The sequence below is a fragment of the Cydia fagiglandana genome, chromosome 24, assembly GCF_963556715.1.
Source record: "Cydia fagiglandana chromosome 24, ilCydFagi1.1, whole genome shotgun sequence".
Lineage (NCBI taxonomy): Eukaryota > Metazoa > Arthropoda > Insecta > Lepidoptera > Tortricidae > Cydia > Cydia fagiglandana.
The window spans coordinates 11,173,975-11,193,240 of NC_085955.1; the positions used below are offsets into that span (position 1 = coordinate 11,173,975).

Consider the following 19,266-nt stretch of genomic DNA (forward strand, 5'->3'; position numbering starts at 1 on the left):
GCCAGGGAGCCGGCTGCGGAACCGTCGGAACTTGACACTGGAAAGTCTAAGTGTAAGGCCGGAGTGGACGCTCGAAGCGGAGCGTTCGGCGGGGCGTGCAGCGTGGTGTCGGGCTCACAAGTTATTTGAGCAGCGTGCATTAAGGCCGCTCCTATACGTTTGCATTTGTTTAACATGCACGCCGCACGTCCTACCCCGCTGCACGCTCAACTCGAGCGTCCACTCAGGCCTTACACTGTGGCGTCGTCGTAAACCTTATTGGTAGGTATACTTGAAGTTCTAAGTGACCGTGGGCAACTTTTCGGTCAAACTGTTAAATTTAACTTTATCAGCAGACCCCGTGTGGGTCAAACACAAAACCGTGTTTACGTTTTTCCTGTAGACCAGCGGTCGGCAACAGTGCGGCCCGCGAGCCTCTCACATGTGGCCCGCGAACCTCTCACTTACGGCCCGCGAGCCTCTCTGGCTATTTGTATGTAATACTGACAAACGACAATGTCAGATAAAGTCATAAATATTAACAAAGTGCGGCCCGCGTCAACTTCGTTGACTACTATGTGTTACTTAGCATCTAAAAGGTTGCCGACCGCTGCCGTAGACATACCCAAAAGTTAAGAGCTGTGAAGGTTAATTTTCTTATCCACATGATAAGATACTCATTTACCAACATGCCCACAAGAGGTTAAGTAAAATACTATATATATTTTTATAATGTTTATATAATTTGTGAGGTTACAAGTAGATGACAGTTTCACGTCGGAGCCGGGTCGACTTGCAGCGGCGGCACTGTGCCCTGAAATAGAATAGAATACTTTATTGCATATCACATTACAGACATGGATGGAATGGAACATAAATAAAGGTATACATGTGACACCCTGCAAGGGCACGGCAATATAAGAGGGCTACAAGTAGGTGATTTGATTACAATTATTATATATACACATTTCATTAAATTAATATTATACATACATTCACACATGATCATTTGATAGCAATATTACATTATTTCCTTACATAAACAAAGCACGGTAATATTTTCATTTACTGACTTTGTCAAAAAACTAATTAAAAACATTTTCAGCTGTTTTTTAAATTGACTTTCGTTTTCCAGATCTTTGATATAGTTTGGAAGGTGATTATAGATTTTTATAGTCATATGATGGGGGCTACATGTGACAAGTTTTAATTTCGAAAAAGGCACTATCGAAAAATAAGTGACATTTAATCAGCGCAAGTCTGACACGGGCTGAATTAGACGGCGCGCGAACTCGCATGCGATTTTAGTTACATTCCGGATTTGTTGGTTACGTCCAATTCAACCGACCGACCAAAAACCGCAATGTAATGAAACTCGAGTTCTCGCATCGTCTAAATGAGCCCTGCTGCAGGTATTTAGATGTGTACGAGTAAAGCGAGGCTTAGGTTGCCGACTACTGAGGTAAACTGTGCCAGGGGTGCGAAACTGCTCCCTTCGGGCAAACTCGACATCGACGCCGCATATTTCGCAGGCGAATGGTTTTTATCTCCACTGTGAGTCTCTCCAACCTACCTACCGTGAACGGCACGATAATGCAACCTTGGCGTACCAGAGGTGGGGTTAAAAATTATTTATAGCATTAAACATTTAAAAATAACTATTATTTTATGATCAAAATACTTTTTTTTATTCATTCAAAGATATCCTCAAATATAAGGAAAAATAAAATTATTACAAATTGATACCTTACAAATACCTGCTATGCCGAGGGTTAACCGCATAGTGTCTCCAGGATTAAGATCGCGCACACAGCAGATAGCAGTGAGACAGGATCATCGGGCAGGCAACTATTATACAGGTCAAGAGTAGGCTGTCGCACGAGCCGCGACGCAGCATTATTCGCATGTGAATGATTTCTCTCCACTGTGACGCTGTTAGTACTGCTTCTGTTGCCTCTAGTGTCCACGATTTTTGCTTCCTTGACTGAAATGTACCTTAAAGGCGTGGACGGCGCGTAAGTGTTTGACGGCGTAGTGTCTGCAGGCGAAGGCGCGCGCGCACAGCGGGCAGCGGTGGCGGCGCGCGCCGTGGCGGGCGGCGCGGTGCGCGTGCAGGCTGTTCGTCGCTTTGAACGCCGCGCCGCACAGCCCGCACTGTCCACAGACGGAGAGGGGATGTCACCTACATTGCCTTTGTGTTGTAAGCCACATATTTCGAGTAAGGTGTAGAGTTTGTGAAGTTAGGGCAAGCGTGGCTCACTCCGCGATTTCGTCGGTTTGTTACAGGTAGCTAAAAGTACATCCGTTCGACCCCAATTTTGGGGTTTGCCATTAGCCGCACGTGGCGCTGTCGCCACCTAGCGGCCATATCTGTGCTGATCGTGACAGACGCGTTTTGTTAGAGAGTGAGTCTTCTGTACCTAGTACTATTATTTATTCTGTGGTTAGGGCTTGTAGAGTTAAAAGCTTTGCTCTACACGAGATCTGTTAACTTGTTGTCAGTGCGAGCCTTATGGTTTCGTGAAACATTTTACATGAAAATGTTTTTGGTGGGATTACCTTTTCTTAATATTAAAATCGAATAATCTAATCTGACAGATGGATTTACCCGAGTTTGAAGTTAACCATCTCATAAACCATTCTCTCCTACACCTTACACACACAATTCACATAATTATTAAGTCATCTAGATTTAATTTATCCAACTGTTACGAATACATACGCTTTGTTAAGCCCCAACCCAAGACACAAGCTCAGCCTAGTTGGGGGCTTACCAGACACCTCCTGTGCATGTACTGTGTTCCTAATTATTATCAATAAATTATTCTAATTCTTAATTCTTATTAGGGTTCCGTACCTAAAAAGGAAAAAAACGGAACCCTTATAGGATCAGTCGTGCGTCTGTCTGTCTGTCCGTCTGTCACAGCCTATTTTCTCGGAAACTACTGGACCAATTAAGTTGAAATTTGGTACACATGTGGACATGTTTTTTTATAATTTTAAAATACATAGGTTCGAAGTTGTTTAAGAAAACAGCCATAAAATGACCACACCCCCCCCCCCCTTTATCTCCGAAACTACTGGGTCTAAAATTTTAAATACTGGGTCTAAATACACAAAATAGTTCATTGCCTATAGATGACAGGAAAACCTATTAGAAATGCGCAGTCAAGCGTGGGTCGGACTTATGTACGGACCCTAGAAACGCGAGTCCGACTCCGGTTTTTTTCTTATTCGTTTCAATAACGAGGCATAGGATTTCCTATTCACAAAAATGTATGTATTATACCTTGATGCGCTTTTCGGTGCGGTGGCTATGCCGGTGCTGGGCCAGAAGATACGCCGCGTGAAACTTTGCCCCGCAAGTTTCGCAGACGAAAGGTTTCTCTCCTCGGTGGCGGCGCTCGTGGTTCTGCAACGTATTTTACATGTGAGAGTCAGGATGGCGGGTGTACCTAAATAAAAATAACAAAAAGCATACCATATTTTAGTACCTAATTTGTACTATTTGGTACCTCCTTTAAAAAATTAGTACCTCACGGTATTTAAAGTACCAAAAAACATTACACCCGCCATTCTGAGTCTTCTCTCTAGTCTCATACTTTTATCTAGGTACACCCCCCATCCTGACTCTCACTTTTACATTTATGCATTTAGTTGTAAGTATTAGATTATAACTTTTTGCCTGTATGTATGGAGTCGCGCGCGAGAACGCATCCCATGCTAGACCGCCAGGTGATTATGAAATTAATATGTACTCGCCCGCGAATACCAGTTTAGTTTGTCTAATTGTAGGTACGAATCAGGGATGTTGCGGATGCAGATATTTTGACATCCGCGGATGCGGATATTTAAAGGCTCACATTCGCTGATGCGGATGTCAGGATTAGGTACTCAAAAAACGTCAAATATTACGTTTTAGTAATTTTAATGAAAAAAACTTTTCTGGGGCTAGGCGATTTAATTATAGGTAATGCCGAAATCACCTAGCACTTACGCCACCGCTTAGACGTTCCTGAGCCGCCTTGTTCGACATCCGCATTAAGCTCCGCATGGATTTTATGCGGATGCGGATTTTGAAAATAACGCGGAAGTTCCGCGGTTGAGGACGCGAATATTCGCAACATTTCTGGTACAAGTTTACATTTAGGTACCTTAACGGCGGCAGCTTTTGTCGTAGCCGTGTATGTTGCATAATTAAGACGAAACAGGAGCTGAGTTTTAAATATTTTAGGTAAATATACCCGTCTCGCTAACGGAAGCGGCTCCTAAAACTAGTGCGATAAGGACAAGGTGAAAAATCCTGCGTAAAAGTCTCAAAAATCGAGGTTTCGTACTCGACTGTTTCCTCCTCCAAAACTTAACCAATCGTAACCAAATTTGGAAACCTAAATAATTATGAAATTATCTGTGTCGGACCGTTTTGCTTTTTTGGCTAATTGATATCAGTTTTGAACACTACGCCTCTCATTGCGGCATTGTCAATGAGGCCATTTTGGCCATTTTTGAAGGGCTCTAGCGCCTTAAAAAACAAAAATATCAAAAAAAGCTAAACGGTCCGACACAGATATTGACGATATTAATCTGTGTTGCAAAAATCATTGCTCTATCATCAAAACCCACGTAGGAAACAGTCGAGTACGTTTGTATGGAGAAATGACCACTCCTGTTGGCTCTTAAATCATAATGCTATGGCAATAAGGACCATTTTACAATAATCTCACCTCAAGGGCGGCTCTGCTTGAGCTCTGGAACTGGCAGTGGTGGCACTGCAACTTTTCGTAACCGTGTTTCGCGCGGAGATGCTCGCTCAGACGCAACTTGTTGCCGAAACGACGCCCGCAGTGCTACCAAATAATATATATTACTATAGACAAAGACATGTAACTTCGTATACGATGAATAAAGTCTAAGGAAAAAACGTGCCTCGGAAATCAAGAGTGAACAGGCACCTTCTGGGCGAGCTCGCTCCATCGTAGGCCACGTCTACGCCTCGGCTAGTCTGTGGCCATGAGTAAGCCCATTCATAATAAAAAAAAAATCAAGAAAAAGTCATTCTCGGATAGATGGCGCACACAACTTTAGCCTATCCTCGGCTAGATGGCGTGACGACACCGTTTCGTATTTAACAATTTTAACACATACTCGTAGATATCAGTGAATGAACATGGATCAAAATGATATAAAAATAATAAAATCATTTATCCATATATACATTTTTTTGATAATTTTACGATACGTTTTCATTTTGAGTTATAGTCGTGTGTCGATAGATGGCAATAAATGTACTGTGACTACAAAATTTACAATGACAGGACCCCTCTATACTATCTATTCTTTTTGCCATAGATTAAGGCCTCATTTAGACGGTGCGAGAACTCGCATGCGAGTTTCATTACATTGCGGTTTTTGCTCGGTCGGTTCAATTGGACGTAACCAACACTCCGCAATGTAACTAAAACGCATGCGTAAATTAAAGCTGGATAAGAACAAAGCTACATTGAAAAGATTTTTACTATAATTTGTAAATATCGATATCGCTATTTGCAATTCTTACAATTTTTATTACTTGTTTACTTAAATTTTGCTCTGGCGTGTGAGTAAAAGGTTAAGCGGTTAAGCGTCACTTGCACCATTCCAATAACCCGTGGTTAACCCGTTAAACCTGGAGTTACCATGGTTACCAGTACAATTTCACACTACGGTTTAACCGCTTAACCCGGGGTGAGTTAGTGGGATGGTGCAAGTAACCCTAAGCGTATTAACTGTGAAACAGTGTTTGAAAACAAGGCACATACGTGACCGTATTAAGCGGTTTCTTCTGTATTCTATTTGTTTACTAGCTTTTGCCCGCGACTTCGTCTGCGTGGAATTAGTGACAGCAGCTAAAGTAGGTATAGCGCCTGGATAATGCTAATAGCAATCATTCAGTTCGCGCATTGCTTACTTCGATTATTAGGCAATTCATTAACTCTTTATTCCGTCCCCCTTTGCACTCTCTTCAGAGACAATTTCCGACATAAAAACTATTCTATGTCCTTCCCCGGGCCTCAAACTATCTATAAGTATACCAAATTTCAACTAAATCGGTTCAGCGGCTTGAACGTGAAGAGGTAACAGACAGACAGACACACTTTCGCCTTCCAATAATATGACGAGGAGCAGTTAAATTAAAGATACTCCATGAACGGCACAGCTAAAACGATAGAATTCATAAAATATTAATTATAGGAATGTAGCGAGGTTGACTGCGACACTTTTTCCACTTCCATTCAAATCTGAGTGACGGTTCCACTCAGGGTGTCATCTCTTTTCGGGCTGTCCTCAGAATCAGCCAGGAACCAATCCATTAAAGAAGCTGTTCGGGTCTTTTTTTTTTTTTGAATGGGCTTACTCATGGCCACAGACTAGCCGAGGCGTAGACGTGGCCTACGATGGAGCGAGCTCGCCCAGAAGGTGCCTGTTCACTCTTGATTTGAAGGTTGCCGGGTTATAAGAACACGGAAATATATAAATAAATGTCACAGTGTCGCAGTCAAACACACTCAAGCATAGACTATTTCAATACTTGACATTCCATCAAACGCAGCCGTCATACATTCATTACAGACGGTCTGCGACAAATATATTAGTAAGTATATATGGATATGTACCTCACAGACGGGTCCTAGCCCCTTGTGCTTGACGGCCTGGTGCGCGCGCAGACTGCTCCTCTGCATCAGCTTGTGACAGACGTCACACGGTACTAACTCCTTGCCCTGCGACAGTCAAAAACACAAACTTTAAACCATCGTCAGTGAGACACTCCTCCCTTCGGCAGGCGTGGCTCACTCCGCGATTTCGTCGCTTTGCTACAGGTAGCTAAAAGTACATCCGTTCGACCCCAATTTTGGGGTTTGCCATAAGCCGCGCGTGGCGCTGTCGACACCTAGCGGCCATATCTGTGCTGATCGTGGCAGACGCGTTTTGTTAGAGTCTTCTGTACCTAGTACAATTATTTATTCTGTGCCTTCGGGTAAATTCGGCTCCGTTCGGCTCAGCATTGCTGCGAGTAAATTAGGGTTGGCACAACTTGACGGTCTGGTCAAAACGATACGGGTAGAATTTGAGCAAGAATATAGGTGCGTTACATTTAATAAACAGTAACTCAGCCGACTTTTCTGGATCTAAACGATTTCACACTTTACACGGCCAAGGGCACTCTCTCGGTACTCGTCGCCACTCTACTCGGTACGTGTGATCATGTTAGAACATACATGGTGTGTCTGACCATGGGGCTTTAAATCCAGGGCTTGATTTTACTGGCTAAACTGAGCTACTTTTACTATGGGGCCAACCCTAAAATCGTGGAAATTTTTTGGCTGTTCCATAGAAAACATCGACATCTGATCAACCAAAATGTATGAAAAACTAAATTTTTTTTCGAGAGGTCAGGGTTGGTGCCATAATAAAATTAGCTCAGTTTAGCGAGTAGAATCGAGCCCTGGATTTAAAGCCCCATGGTCAGACACACCCTGTATAAACCTAACAGGTTGTAAACCTTATGCCATGAGCTGGCGACTATTTTGTCTGTGGTTTTCTATTTTGTAAGTGTACTTGAACAATTGAATATATATATCGTTTTTCTGTCTGCACAAATAATGTTTTACTCTATTCAATCTTGGTAGAATTCCACTCCAAACCCAATAGATCATTACGTACCGAATCGGAGACCCGTCGTTTCTTCTTCAGCGGGCACTTGGCGGCGTGCGTCGCGAGCGCCTCTTTACTGGCGTGCTCTAACGTGCAATACTGCAACAATAGTGTTTTCAATAGTCAAGTGTCGCGGTGCGCGGGCGGTAGCACCAACACCACATACGCTACTTATTATTATAACGCGTGTTAAAATGTCGCAAATCGACTGTGAAATCCTAAAAACATTAATTGCAAGTGCACTTAAACCCTTGGAACAAAAAAATTGTGACTTACATAAAATAATAGACAGTTTAAACAGTGAAATAAAATCCGTTGCTCTAACCAAAAAAAATGAGAGTTCAGCCAAGGTAGGCAACAAAAGTGATTCGGTTATTACGTCTGCGCCGTCGACCCCGATGTCGACAAGCAATGCGTCAACACCGACCAGCCGTCCCGCTCCCGCATCCACACACGCACCACAGCGGGCACAGCGACCAGCGGCTGCACAAACGAGACAGCGAATTGCAGCGCAGGCTAAACTGCCCATACGGGCGAAGCGTAATAATAACCAGCCGGCGAAACATGCACCGCAGCAAATAATGGCCGCCGATATCACTACAACGGCTTCAAATCACATTACGGAAAATAAAACAACAGATAAACCGCTGAAACCGACCATCGATTTACAAGCTAATTCGGCAGATCCCCCAAAATTACTACTGACTATTGACAAATCAGCTGATGATGATTTTGAGCCCGTCCAAAGCCGCCATCAACGCCGCAAAATGCGAAAATCAAACGTCATGATTAAGGGAACCGCGACCGACTCCTCCGTCAAAGGGGTGGAGGTTTATAAATTTCTTCATGGTTGTTATTTTAAAACAGATACGACACCTGAGAGCCTCAAAAACTATCTAAATAGTATTCACGACGGAGCCCATTATATAGTAGAAAAAATACAGTCAAAACGAGATAGCTATAACTCATTTAAAATTGGTATCCCAGTTGCCGCATATGATAGTTTCCTTTCGACGTCTGTGTGGCCAATAAACACCAGCATCTCCGAATGGCAGCCCTTTCTCCGCCGAAGGGAGACCCAGTCTCCCACCGACGACGACTCCACCGGCCAAATCGGACTCAAACAATAGACTGGTGAATATACTACACCTAAACATAAATAGATTGGCCAACAAAACCGGCAAACTAGAAAGTGAACTCCAACTCCAGCATAAAATCGACGTATTGTGTCTATCTGAACATTGGCTCGAATCGAGTCAGATAACCTCTGTAAATATACTGAATTACCAGCTACGGGCACACTACTGCCGACAATCACGGATGGGTGGCGGGGTCTGTATATACGCTGCTGCTGACATCTTGACAATGGAACGCAAAGAAGTTACTGATCTCTCCGTCGAAATGCAGTTTGAAGTGTGCGCCATCGAGTGTATTGGCCTTGACCTAATCGTAGTATGTATTTATAGACCACCCAATGGTGACATTAACTTTTATTTATCTAAACTTAATGAATTATTAAATTTAACTGCTATTAAAAATAGTAAAGTAATGATCTTGGGTGACATAAATATTGATTTATTATCAAATTGCAGCAATACTAATAATTTATATGATAGTATTAAATTGTGTGGGTTTAAGAGCCTCAACAACGTACCAACGAGGATAACGAGTACCTCGAAAACGTGTATTGACCATGTTTACTCTAATATAGTTAAGTCTGACATAACTCATATGCACTGTAATGACATGAATTTATCTGACCATTTATCTGTTGAAATTAGTGTTAATATAATTAAGGAAGGGACATTTAAATCACACATATTAAAAAGACATTTTTCACATTGTAAAAATCAAGAATTTTCTCGTAGCCTAGATATGTATGACTGGCTCTCAATCTTAAAAAAATCTAACTGTCCAAATGCAAGAATGGAATCTGTAATAAATATCGTAAAACATTATTTTGATGTATATTTTCCAATTAAATATCACCCTGCAAAAGTATCAAACGATGTGTGGGTCACTGACCTCATAAGAACTAAACGCAAATACATTAGTAAATTAAAGATCAATATTTCCCGAAACCCTGATGACGCTGAGTCGCTATCTGAGCTCATAAAGGCGGAACCCTCATACTGGGCATTATTAAAAAACTGTAGAAGAAGCTATATAAACGACCAAATTTCTAAAAGTAGCGATAATATGTGCCGCAATATATGGAAAGTGATATCGGCCGAAACGTGTAGAAATAATAAAAATAGTAACCGTGCGATCGATATTCTCGTTAGCAAGTCGGCGGGGGACTGCGCGAGCGCACGCGCCGCCTCGGCCGCTGCACTACTAAACAGGTACTATGTTGGAGCTAAAGTAAACAATGCGAAACCTTGCACCCCCACTGCGCTTCAATACCTATCAAATTATTTAGATAAATCTCCCCCACAATTTATTTTTACTCCATTCACCTTAAGTGATTTCAACCTGTAAAAAAATTAAAAGAAAAACCTCAAAAGATATACACGATATGTCTACGCATATTATAGATTGTTTGTCTCCATTAGTACTATCACTGTTTCTTTCATTATTTAACGAATGCGTCAGTGCGGGTATCTATCCAAACATTTTAAAATTAATTAAAGTTCAACCTATATACAAAGGCAAGGGCGAATTATGTCTACCTAAGTCTTATAGACCAATATCACTCGTTCCTATCATCTCAAAAATATTTGAGCGACTACTTAGTAATAGATTAATGCATCATTTTACATCTAACAGATTATTAAATAGCCAGCAATATGCGTACCAGCCTGGGCGCTCGACATCAGATGCCGTGCGGGACGTGGTGGGGAGAGTGTTAGGGCACCTGGAGGACTCGCGACAGGTCGCCGCCATCTTCTGCGACTTGTCGCGCGCCTTCGAGACTATTGATCACTCACTTCTTCTTAAGAAATTGTTTGAGTTTTATTTATATCGGAGCATCGTTAATACCCGGGTATGTCCTTAAACTACGTCCAAGGCCACCGGTGGACGGGCAGCAGCGTCCCTCAAATTCGGTGTACTCGACTGCGATCGCCAACCCGCCTGCCAAGCGTGGCGATTATGGCATTCACCCCCTATAAGGGGGAGGCCTATGTTCAGCAGTGGACGTCTTATGGCTGAGATGATGATGATGATGATGATCGTTAATAATTTTTCATCACACTCGCTCAGTAAATGTGGAATTGCACGCAGGTTTAGCGGGAGTTATAGAAAAAGCGTTCTCCCTAGGGAGTTATGAAGTTTCTAGTGCCATAATTGACAGTTTTTTGTCTTTATACTTAATTTTTGTATCGCAAGTGTGATGAAAAACATTGTGTGTGACTCGGGGCGTAATAATATTGCGAACTCGAGTCTATAAATCGCTCCGGCAAGCCGTCGCGATTTAACTTACTCTCGTTTCCAATATTCAACTTACGCCCCATGTTGCACAATGTACAGTCGACGTCAAAGAGAAATTTACAGCCAAAGTAACAAAAAAATGTTTACACGACCTAAATGCTATGACAATAAAGTCGTGTAAATAATTTTTTGTAACGTTAGTCGTAAAGATCTCTTTGACGTCGACTGTACTATTGTAAGCGACATCTACTGTAAGGTCCCTCTTCATAGATAACGTCACATACCTACAGTATGTAACTGAACGAAAAGCAATTACTCAAACCCGTTAAAGTTTAGGTCATACTGAGCAACTTTTACTATGGGACCAACCCCGAAATCGCGGAAAAACATTGACTCTCCCATAGGAAACTTCAACATCAGACCAGCAAAATGTATGAAACATCCATTTTTTTTCCGCGTTTTCGGGGTTGGTCCCATAGTAAAAGTTGCTCAGTATGACCTAAACATTAACGGGTTTGAGTAATTGCTTCTCGTTCAGTTACATACTGTATGCGACGTTATCTATGAAAAGGGACCTCATAGTTGATGGCGCTTACGCCATTATTAACGATGGTCCCATATAAATACAACGCCGCGCGACGCTGTGCGGCGTAAGCGCCATCGACAATAAGGTCCCTTTTCATAGATAATGCCCCATATTAAAACGGGTCACTCAAGTTTTCTCATTTCTCGACAATTTTCATTTTATAATTTTTTTTATTAAAAAAAAAATAAATTCATTTATTTCAAGCTAATATTGCTCATATTTTTACATTATTTTTTTGACGACCGGTCTGGCCTAGTGGGTAGTGACCCTGCCTGTGAACCCGATGGTCCTGGGTTCGAATCCCAGTAAGGGCATTTATTTGTGTGATGACACAGATTTGTTCCTGAGTCATGGTTGTTTTCTATGTATTTAAGTATTTATATATTATGTATATCGTTGTCTGAGTACCCACAACACAAGCCTTCTTGAGCTTACTGTGGGACTTAGTCAATCTGTGTAAGAATGTCCTATAATATTTATTTATTTTTTATTTATTCATAACATTGCCATTTTTTAAAAGTGGCCTTGTGGCTTATTTGCTGAATAAGGGTCAGTTGCACCAAACTGTTTGTCATTGTTAAAGACTTCGCTAGATTTTATTGTATGGAAAGTTTCATAGTAAACCGCTGCGGCGCGTCGGGTGACGTTGATCAGTCTGTCAAGTGCGGATGGTGCAACTGGCACTTAATGTTGAAGTTTTGAAGTAGTGGTACGCACCCCGCACCGGAGGCCGGCGACGGCCGCGTGGCGTGCCGTGACGTGCGCGCGGAGACTCCGCACCGACAGGTCCTTGCCGCATATCTTACAGGTAACCCTGGCACACACCAATTTAATTAATACAACTAGGGGCTCAGTTACGGTTCCGTCACACAGGCGCGTTTTCCGGGCTTGAGCGTTTTATCTTTATACATGGTCATTTCTGGACCGTTAGCCATACTGTGCGAGGTGATTAGGTAGGTCATACTGAACAACTTTAACTAAGGGACAACCCCGAAATCCCAAAAAAAAATTTGGCCTTCCCATAGAAAACGTCGATATCCACTCAACCAAAATGTATGAAACGGCAAAAAAAAATTTTGTGATCGGAGTTGGTCCCATAGAAAAAGTTGTTCAGTAACGCCTACCTAATCACCTCGCACAATATGGTTAACGGCCAAAAAATGACCCTGTATGTAAAAGTGGCGCGCCCCGGTTACGCTTCGCCTGGAAAACGCGCCAGTGTGACGAAGTCTTTAACTGTAGACCTCGCTAGCATAACTAAAACTGAATAAAATATTTGGCTCTGCCATTTTGAAAAAATAAAAAAAAACAGAATTGACAGAAAAATAATATTTAATCATCAAACCTGTTCACAAAATTTGGCTAGGCCAGAATGGTCCTCAAACAATGTCAACGTCCAAGCCCCCCCCCCCCACATCTGGCGTCTTTCGAGCGTCGGCGTCTACAATTCTATGGCCGACGTCGACGCAACGTTGACGCAACTGCGCAGCGACGTCATTTTCCATAGCGCTGACCAGACGCCGACAGACGCCGACGCTCGAAAGACGCTAGATGTGGGGGGGCCCTAAAAACAAAACATAAATTACCTTTGCACTTTTCTCTTTTTATCACACTTTTTATTTCCTATCATCTTCACATCATCCAGTACATCACAACTTTTCTCTTCATTCTCCTTACTTTTAAAACATCCGAGCGGTGTATCATTTTCGCCATCAGAATCTTCACATTTGACAATTTCCATTTCATCTGGCAATTCAAATTCACATTTCAATTCAGTCTTCACAATATTACATTTTAAATCTTCAATGTCACAATCGTCCATATTGTTACTGTTAGTTAATGTTTCTTTATTTGAATTAGTTTGGTTCAGTTCAAGCAGCTTGTTTTCCGAGTTTTTACACTGTCTTCGGAATTTTAGGGAACTGTTGATGTAGTCAAAGCATATGGTGCATATTTGCTGTGGCAGCCCATCATTTAGTTCAACCTGTAAGCAATTTTTGAACTTAGGTATTTATTTTCTTTTCCTTTTGTACAAATTTTGTATTCGGAGCATTTCACGGGCTGTCCCGTACAAACACATTTTATTTCTTGTGATGCGACTTTTTTTCGGCATTTAAAGCAGTCAATTATTTTTCTGTGCATATTTTTGACCATTTGTCATAGAAAAGGAAACTCTTATACCTGCAAATCTTCAGGAAATACGCGTTTCTACGGGACAAACGGTAGACAATTTCATTGAATGCTAAATAAAAATCAATTCAATTCATTACAAAAAAGTTACTGTAATAAAAATATTTTAGATGCACACTTTCAATGCTGAGTGTACTTCCTATTGTACATTTAGATGAAAAATACGACATAACAGTTAGTATCTACCCAGTGGCGTAGCTAGCATGGGTGGCACCCGGTGCGGAAATTGTGGGTGTCACCCCAAATTCATTAAAAAAAATAGCTCAGGATTTACTCCATCGCTTTCATTTTACAATTTTTATAGGTGGCACTACTGATGTTCACGGTCGGGTGAACGGTCGAACCGCCCCCGCCCCCCCCCCCCTAGGTACGCCACTGTATCTACCACACCAGGGTAATCATAACATTGTAATCACTACACCTTACAAAACAAAGTCCCCTGCCGCCTCTGTTTGTGTTTGTTCGCGATAAACTCAATAACTACTGAACGGATTTTCATGCGGTTTTCACTTATCAATAGAGCGATGCTTGCAGAAGGTTTAGTTGTATAATTTGTTAACATTGACGTATAATATCTTTGTTAATCCGTGCGAAGCCGCGAATCGCTAGTAATCTTAATAACTTAGCTCAAGTAACTTACTTTTACGCCTGTAGTAATGAACACAGCAGTCGCATGGCGCCTGTAATCCGCACTCGAAGCGAATATGGGCCTCAAAGCCGTTGTACCGAGACAAGTGCGGCAAAGTGTTGAGAAATCCATCGTCTCATTGGGATTATGTCGAATATTGCGGCTCTGATTGTGGCTTATAAAGACATAAAGGTAAAGCCTGGCCAGCTAAATTAATGGAATAGAGTCTATGTAGATAATTAAAGTTATGTTTGCGATGGAAATGGACGAATTCATGAACTTATTGGAAAATTAAATACGACATACGAACGAAATTACATGACATTGACAATAGACGCGGTACGTTCGGAAATAAGTAAATACTCGATAGTCTATAGATGGTAGGATACTATAGATGTGCTATACGCGTGCGTCCGTGAGGGACAAAACATACGCAATGCGACACTATTTTTTTTATATGATTGGTCGAATTTGTGTATATGTCCCACAATTGTCCATACTAAATTTACAGTGACTAATCCATACTAAATTTACGGAATTAAAAAAAATGAGAGTCTATGATACGACATTTGTCTTTTGATTGAATAGGTTTTTTTTTCAAAAGGCACAGTGAGGCCCCATTCGCACGGCAGCTTTTTCAACGCGCGTTAAAAAGCTTTTGAATGATGGCTCCTCTACACGATGGGCCAACGCCGGCCACTTCAAGGGACGCATTTATGCGTTAGAGGGAGCAAGTGATATTGCTATCTCATTCTACCGTATGGCTGCGTCCCTTGGAGTGGCCGGCGTTGGCCCATCGTGTAGAGGAGCCATGACACAAATGGATAACCATGTATGTATTCACGACAGCGGCGGCGCTTTTTATCAAGCGTTGTTGGATTTTCGACTTTAAACCTTCGTCGTTAAGACGAATTTAGAGTGTGGACAGATTCAAACGCTTTTTTAACGCGCGTTGAAAAAGCTTTTGTGCGAATGGGGGCTAATACAAGAAAAGGTTAACAGCACGGTTAACAGTATTGAAAATATTTTGATACAATTTGAAGTAAGTAGATATACTTGGTCAAGCTAATCTTCTCAGTAGAAAAAGGCGGCAAATTTATAATATGTAGGCGCGAAGGATTATCGTCTCATAGAAAATTTGAATTTCACGCCTTTTTCTACTGACAAGACTTGCTTGACCAAGTATATATTATTAATATTTTTTTAGGTAAATTCCTAATTTTGGAAGCATGTCAAATAAAACACTGGTATCATACAAAAATGCGATATAATTATCGACATGATTTCTTACAAGTAATATATAATTAACTTACAATACCTAAATGTTGTCTGGAAGAGATCCCCTTTTTGCGATAAGACCGCCTGCTGTTTACCAGGTGTCAAATAAAGAGTATTTGTATTGTATAAAATAAAAAGTTGAAGATAGGATTAATACCAAGGGGCCGATTTTTTTGAATTTCGACCGCTCGATTTCGTATATTTCGTTCAATAATATCTCCACTACTAGGCCTTTAAATTCTACTAATAGAATTGATAACGAGTGGTCTATAGCTAGGCAACAAATAAAAAATATTTTATCTAGATCTGATATTGTATAGGTAGTAGTATCTAGTCACACTACTACTAAAGAATATTAGACGAGATAAGAACTATCTAGATCGATTTATCGCCCCCGAAAACCCCCATATAGCAAATTTCATCGAAATCGGTAGAGCCGTTTCCGAGATCCCCGAAATATACAAGAAATGCTATTTTAAAAGTATCACACACAAAAAAAACTGACTTTTTCTTTGTTAAATACCTAGGCCATCACCTAGATAGGAGGCTCACATGGGCCAATCATATCAAAGCAAAGAAAAATGAAACCAACATACAATTTAAGCGCTTACTATGGCTAATAGGAAGACAGTCCCCTGTGACACTAAGCAACAAACTCTTGGTATACAAATGCATCATAAAACTTATCTGGACGTATGGTATACAACTCTGGGGATCAGCTAGCAACTCTAACCTTGAGATCCTTCATCCTTCAAAGATTCCAGAATATTGTCCTCAGAACAATATCTTGTGCACCCTGGCTTGCCCGAAATAAGAAAATACATGACTACCTACATATACCAACCATCAAGGAGGAAATAAATACCTACTCAAAGAAATATAAAGAAAGGCTAACAAACCATGAGAACGAACTTGCCCGAGACCTATTAAACGACACCAATAACATCACAAGACTCAAAAGGTGGCAGATCTTGGAACTAGACCAGAGAGAATTATCCACCCTCTCTCTTCACATAAAAGGAATGGTGGTTAATGGACCACCACCTTGAAAAAGAAATGTATAGATACATACACGACTCGTATTAATACTCATACATTGTATTAACATATACTTAATGTAATTATATAAGCTAATAAGAAGCAGTGGTGGCCGAGTGGATATGACGTTTGACTTTCAATCCGGAGGTCGCGGGTTCAAATCCTGGCTCGTACCAATGAGTTTTTCGGAACTTATGTACGAAATATCATTTGATATTTACCACTAGCTTTTCGGTGAAGGAAAACATCGTGAGGAAACCTACATACATCTGCGAAGAAATTCAAAGGTGTATGTGAAGTCCCCAATCCGCAATGGGCTAGCGTGGGGACTATAGCCCAAGCCCTCTCGCGCATGAGAGGAGGCCTGTGCTCAGCAGTGGGACGTATATAGGCTGAAATGAATGTAATTATTGTGTTTATACGAATGGTAAATTAGTAATTAATATAAACTAGATCTGTACTATATGAAATGATATACTGCGACATTGAAAGTGTACCTACCTAGACTTTTTGACCTGTAACTTTGGTGTTATTAATAAATATTTGTATTTGTACAATCTGATTATGGCTAAGAAAGCCGATGGCTGATGAAAGTAAAGAAAAAAAAATACTTTTTCTTTTTTCAGTACCTGTATGATATCTATTTTAGTTTAGGATTATTTTTGTTTGGATGTGCAAGATGAAAAAAAATATAGTAAAAAAAATCTCGGAATATTTCATAAGAAAATAAGGAAAAATTCACTTTGGAAACCATCGGAAAATTTCAATCCCCATACAAAAATATTCATTTAAAAATTGTGAAGATTCAGAATTTTATTTATATGGAATATTTGGTCCAGTCACTTCGATCGCGCAAAACTTCACGACCCCTGTATTTCGTCAGTTGACAAGCAAAATAACTAATTACTAAAAAAATTTAAACAACAATCGACCTTCTTTTAGTACTAATATGGTTCACTAGGGCTATGAACTTGAACTTAGTGACTTTTGCTTGTCATCTGACGATTTAGTTCAACATTCCTTACGATACAATTCGTCGGCGAAGTATATTAATTCGTTTAGATTTACTCGACTTAATCTCGCTTACTGTATGATCCAGTCTATGTCTAAGCAACGCGATCTTATGCGCAAACCGTTCTTCACACAAATCACAACTATATATATCACCATGAATTTCATTATGTTCAACAAATGCACTATGATTAGAGAAGCCCTTACTACATATTTCGCAGTAGTATGGTTTGCTGGTGTGCTTTTCTAAATGTGCTGTAAATTTTATAAGCTGAGAAAATGGCTTGTTACAAATTACGCAAAAGAATGGCCTCTTTTGAAGTAGTCTCGCTGGCTTGTTCTCCTCGTGGTTCAATTTGTGCCTAGCCATATGGCTGGCGTATTTGAACTTTTTGTTGCATATATCGCAGGTGAATGGTTTTTCTAGCTGCCGTGTGCGGGTACGCGGGACCGGAGGCTTCAGCGACACCTGGTTTGCTGGAAACATACAAGATTAAATAATACACGAGTTCTGATATATTATTGTAAAGTAAAGGTGACACAGCCCAGGTAAGAACGCGGTTCAAATCTGTGGCCCTAGTGAAAAAGGGTACAAGTCTCACGCAGCTTAGGAGTAAAAGGGCATAGGTGTTACTTGGAACTTATACCCATTTACAACCGCGCTGCCCGAGACTGATACCTTTTTTCACTAGGGACACAGAAATATTAGATGTAGGTATTTCTTTTAGCAAAGTTGAAAGCGCAGGAAGGCTTTCTAGTGGTGGCGGACGCAAATGTATGACGGAGCAACTGTTTTTTTTTTAAATATTTGAATTTAAACTGTGACAAGGTGTTGCCACAGGGAACGCAAAAAATACGGGGTCCCTTTGTTTCCCATAAAGTTTTAAGTCATAATGTATTGTTTGTCATATTATCGTTAGTCATAAAACTGAAACCGTTAACTTTTCAGGATTTTCGTAAGGTCATTCTATAGATGGGTTAGGTTAGGTTAGGTTTGTTTTATGGCAATCCTGAAAAGTTACGCGTTTCTGAGAAAAACCAATTATGACTAACGAAAATTCGGACAAACAATACATTATGACTTAAAACTATTTGGGAAACAATAGAGACCCAAAAAATACATTATAATATGAACGACATAACTGAACACAAACAATCCTCTATAAGTCTATATCATGCACAATTATTATTTTGATGGTATAGTATTATGATTACACAACGACTATACTGTAAATGCGGAATTGAAGATTAAAATATAGTCATTATAATTATTAAGGACGACACAGGTATGACTTATATTACAGCAATAGGCGGGAAATAGTAAAAGTCTATGGTCACCCAGCTTTTTATAAGGAAGGAGCATAGACAAGAATGAGAATAGTTATTTACGACACAAGTGCGAAAAAGAGGAAATTCGAAACGAGTGGCGATAAATTAAAACACGACCGAAGGGAGTGTTTTAAATCGACACGAGTTGCGAATAACCTTTTCG

The 19,266-nt window shown here is 40.7% G+C and overlaps 1 protein-coding gene across 1 annotated transcript; it reads right to left on the reverse strand.

Moving 5' to 3' along the window:
• Nucleotides 1–712: 712 nt before the first annotated feature.
• On the reverse strand, nt 713–14,750 carry LOC134676400 (zinc finger protein 570-like). The gene is made up of 9 exons (XM_063534787.1): nt 14,460–14,750; nt 13,216–13,613; nt 12,347–12,443; nt 7,681–7,770; nt 6,633–6,737; nt 4,704–4,826; nt 3,269–3,391; nt 1,975–2,133; nt 713–793 (listed from the first exon to the last, which is right to left on the reverse strand). Exons 1-9 carry the CDS (start codon nt 14,577–14,579, stop codon nt 752–754), a joined length of 1,257 nt encoding a protein of 418 aa, XP_063390857.1. The 5' UTR covers nt 14,580–14,750; the 3' UTR covers nt 713–751.
• Between the last annotated feature and the right edge of the window lie 4,516 nt (nt 14,751–19,266).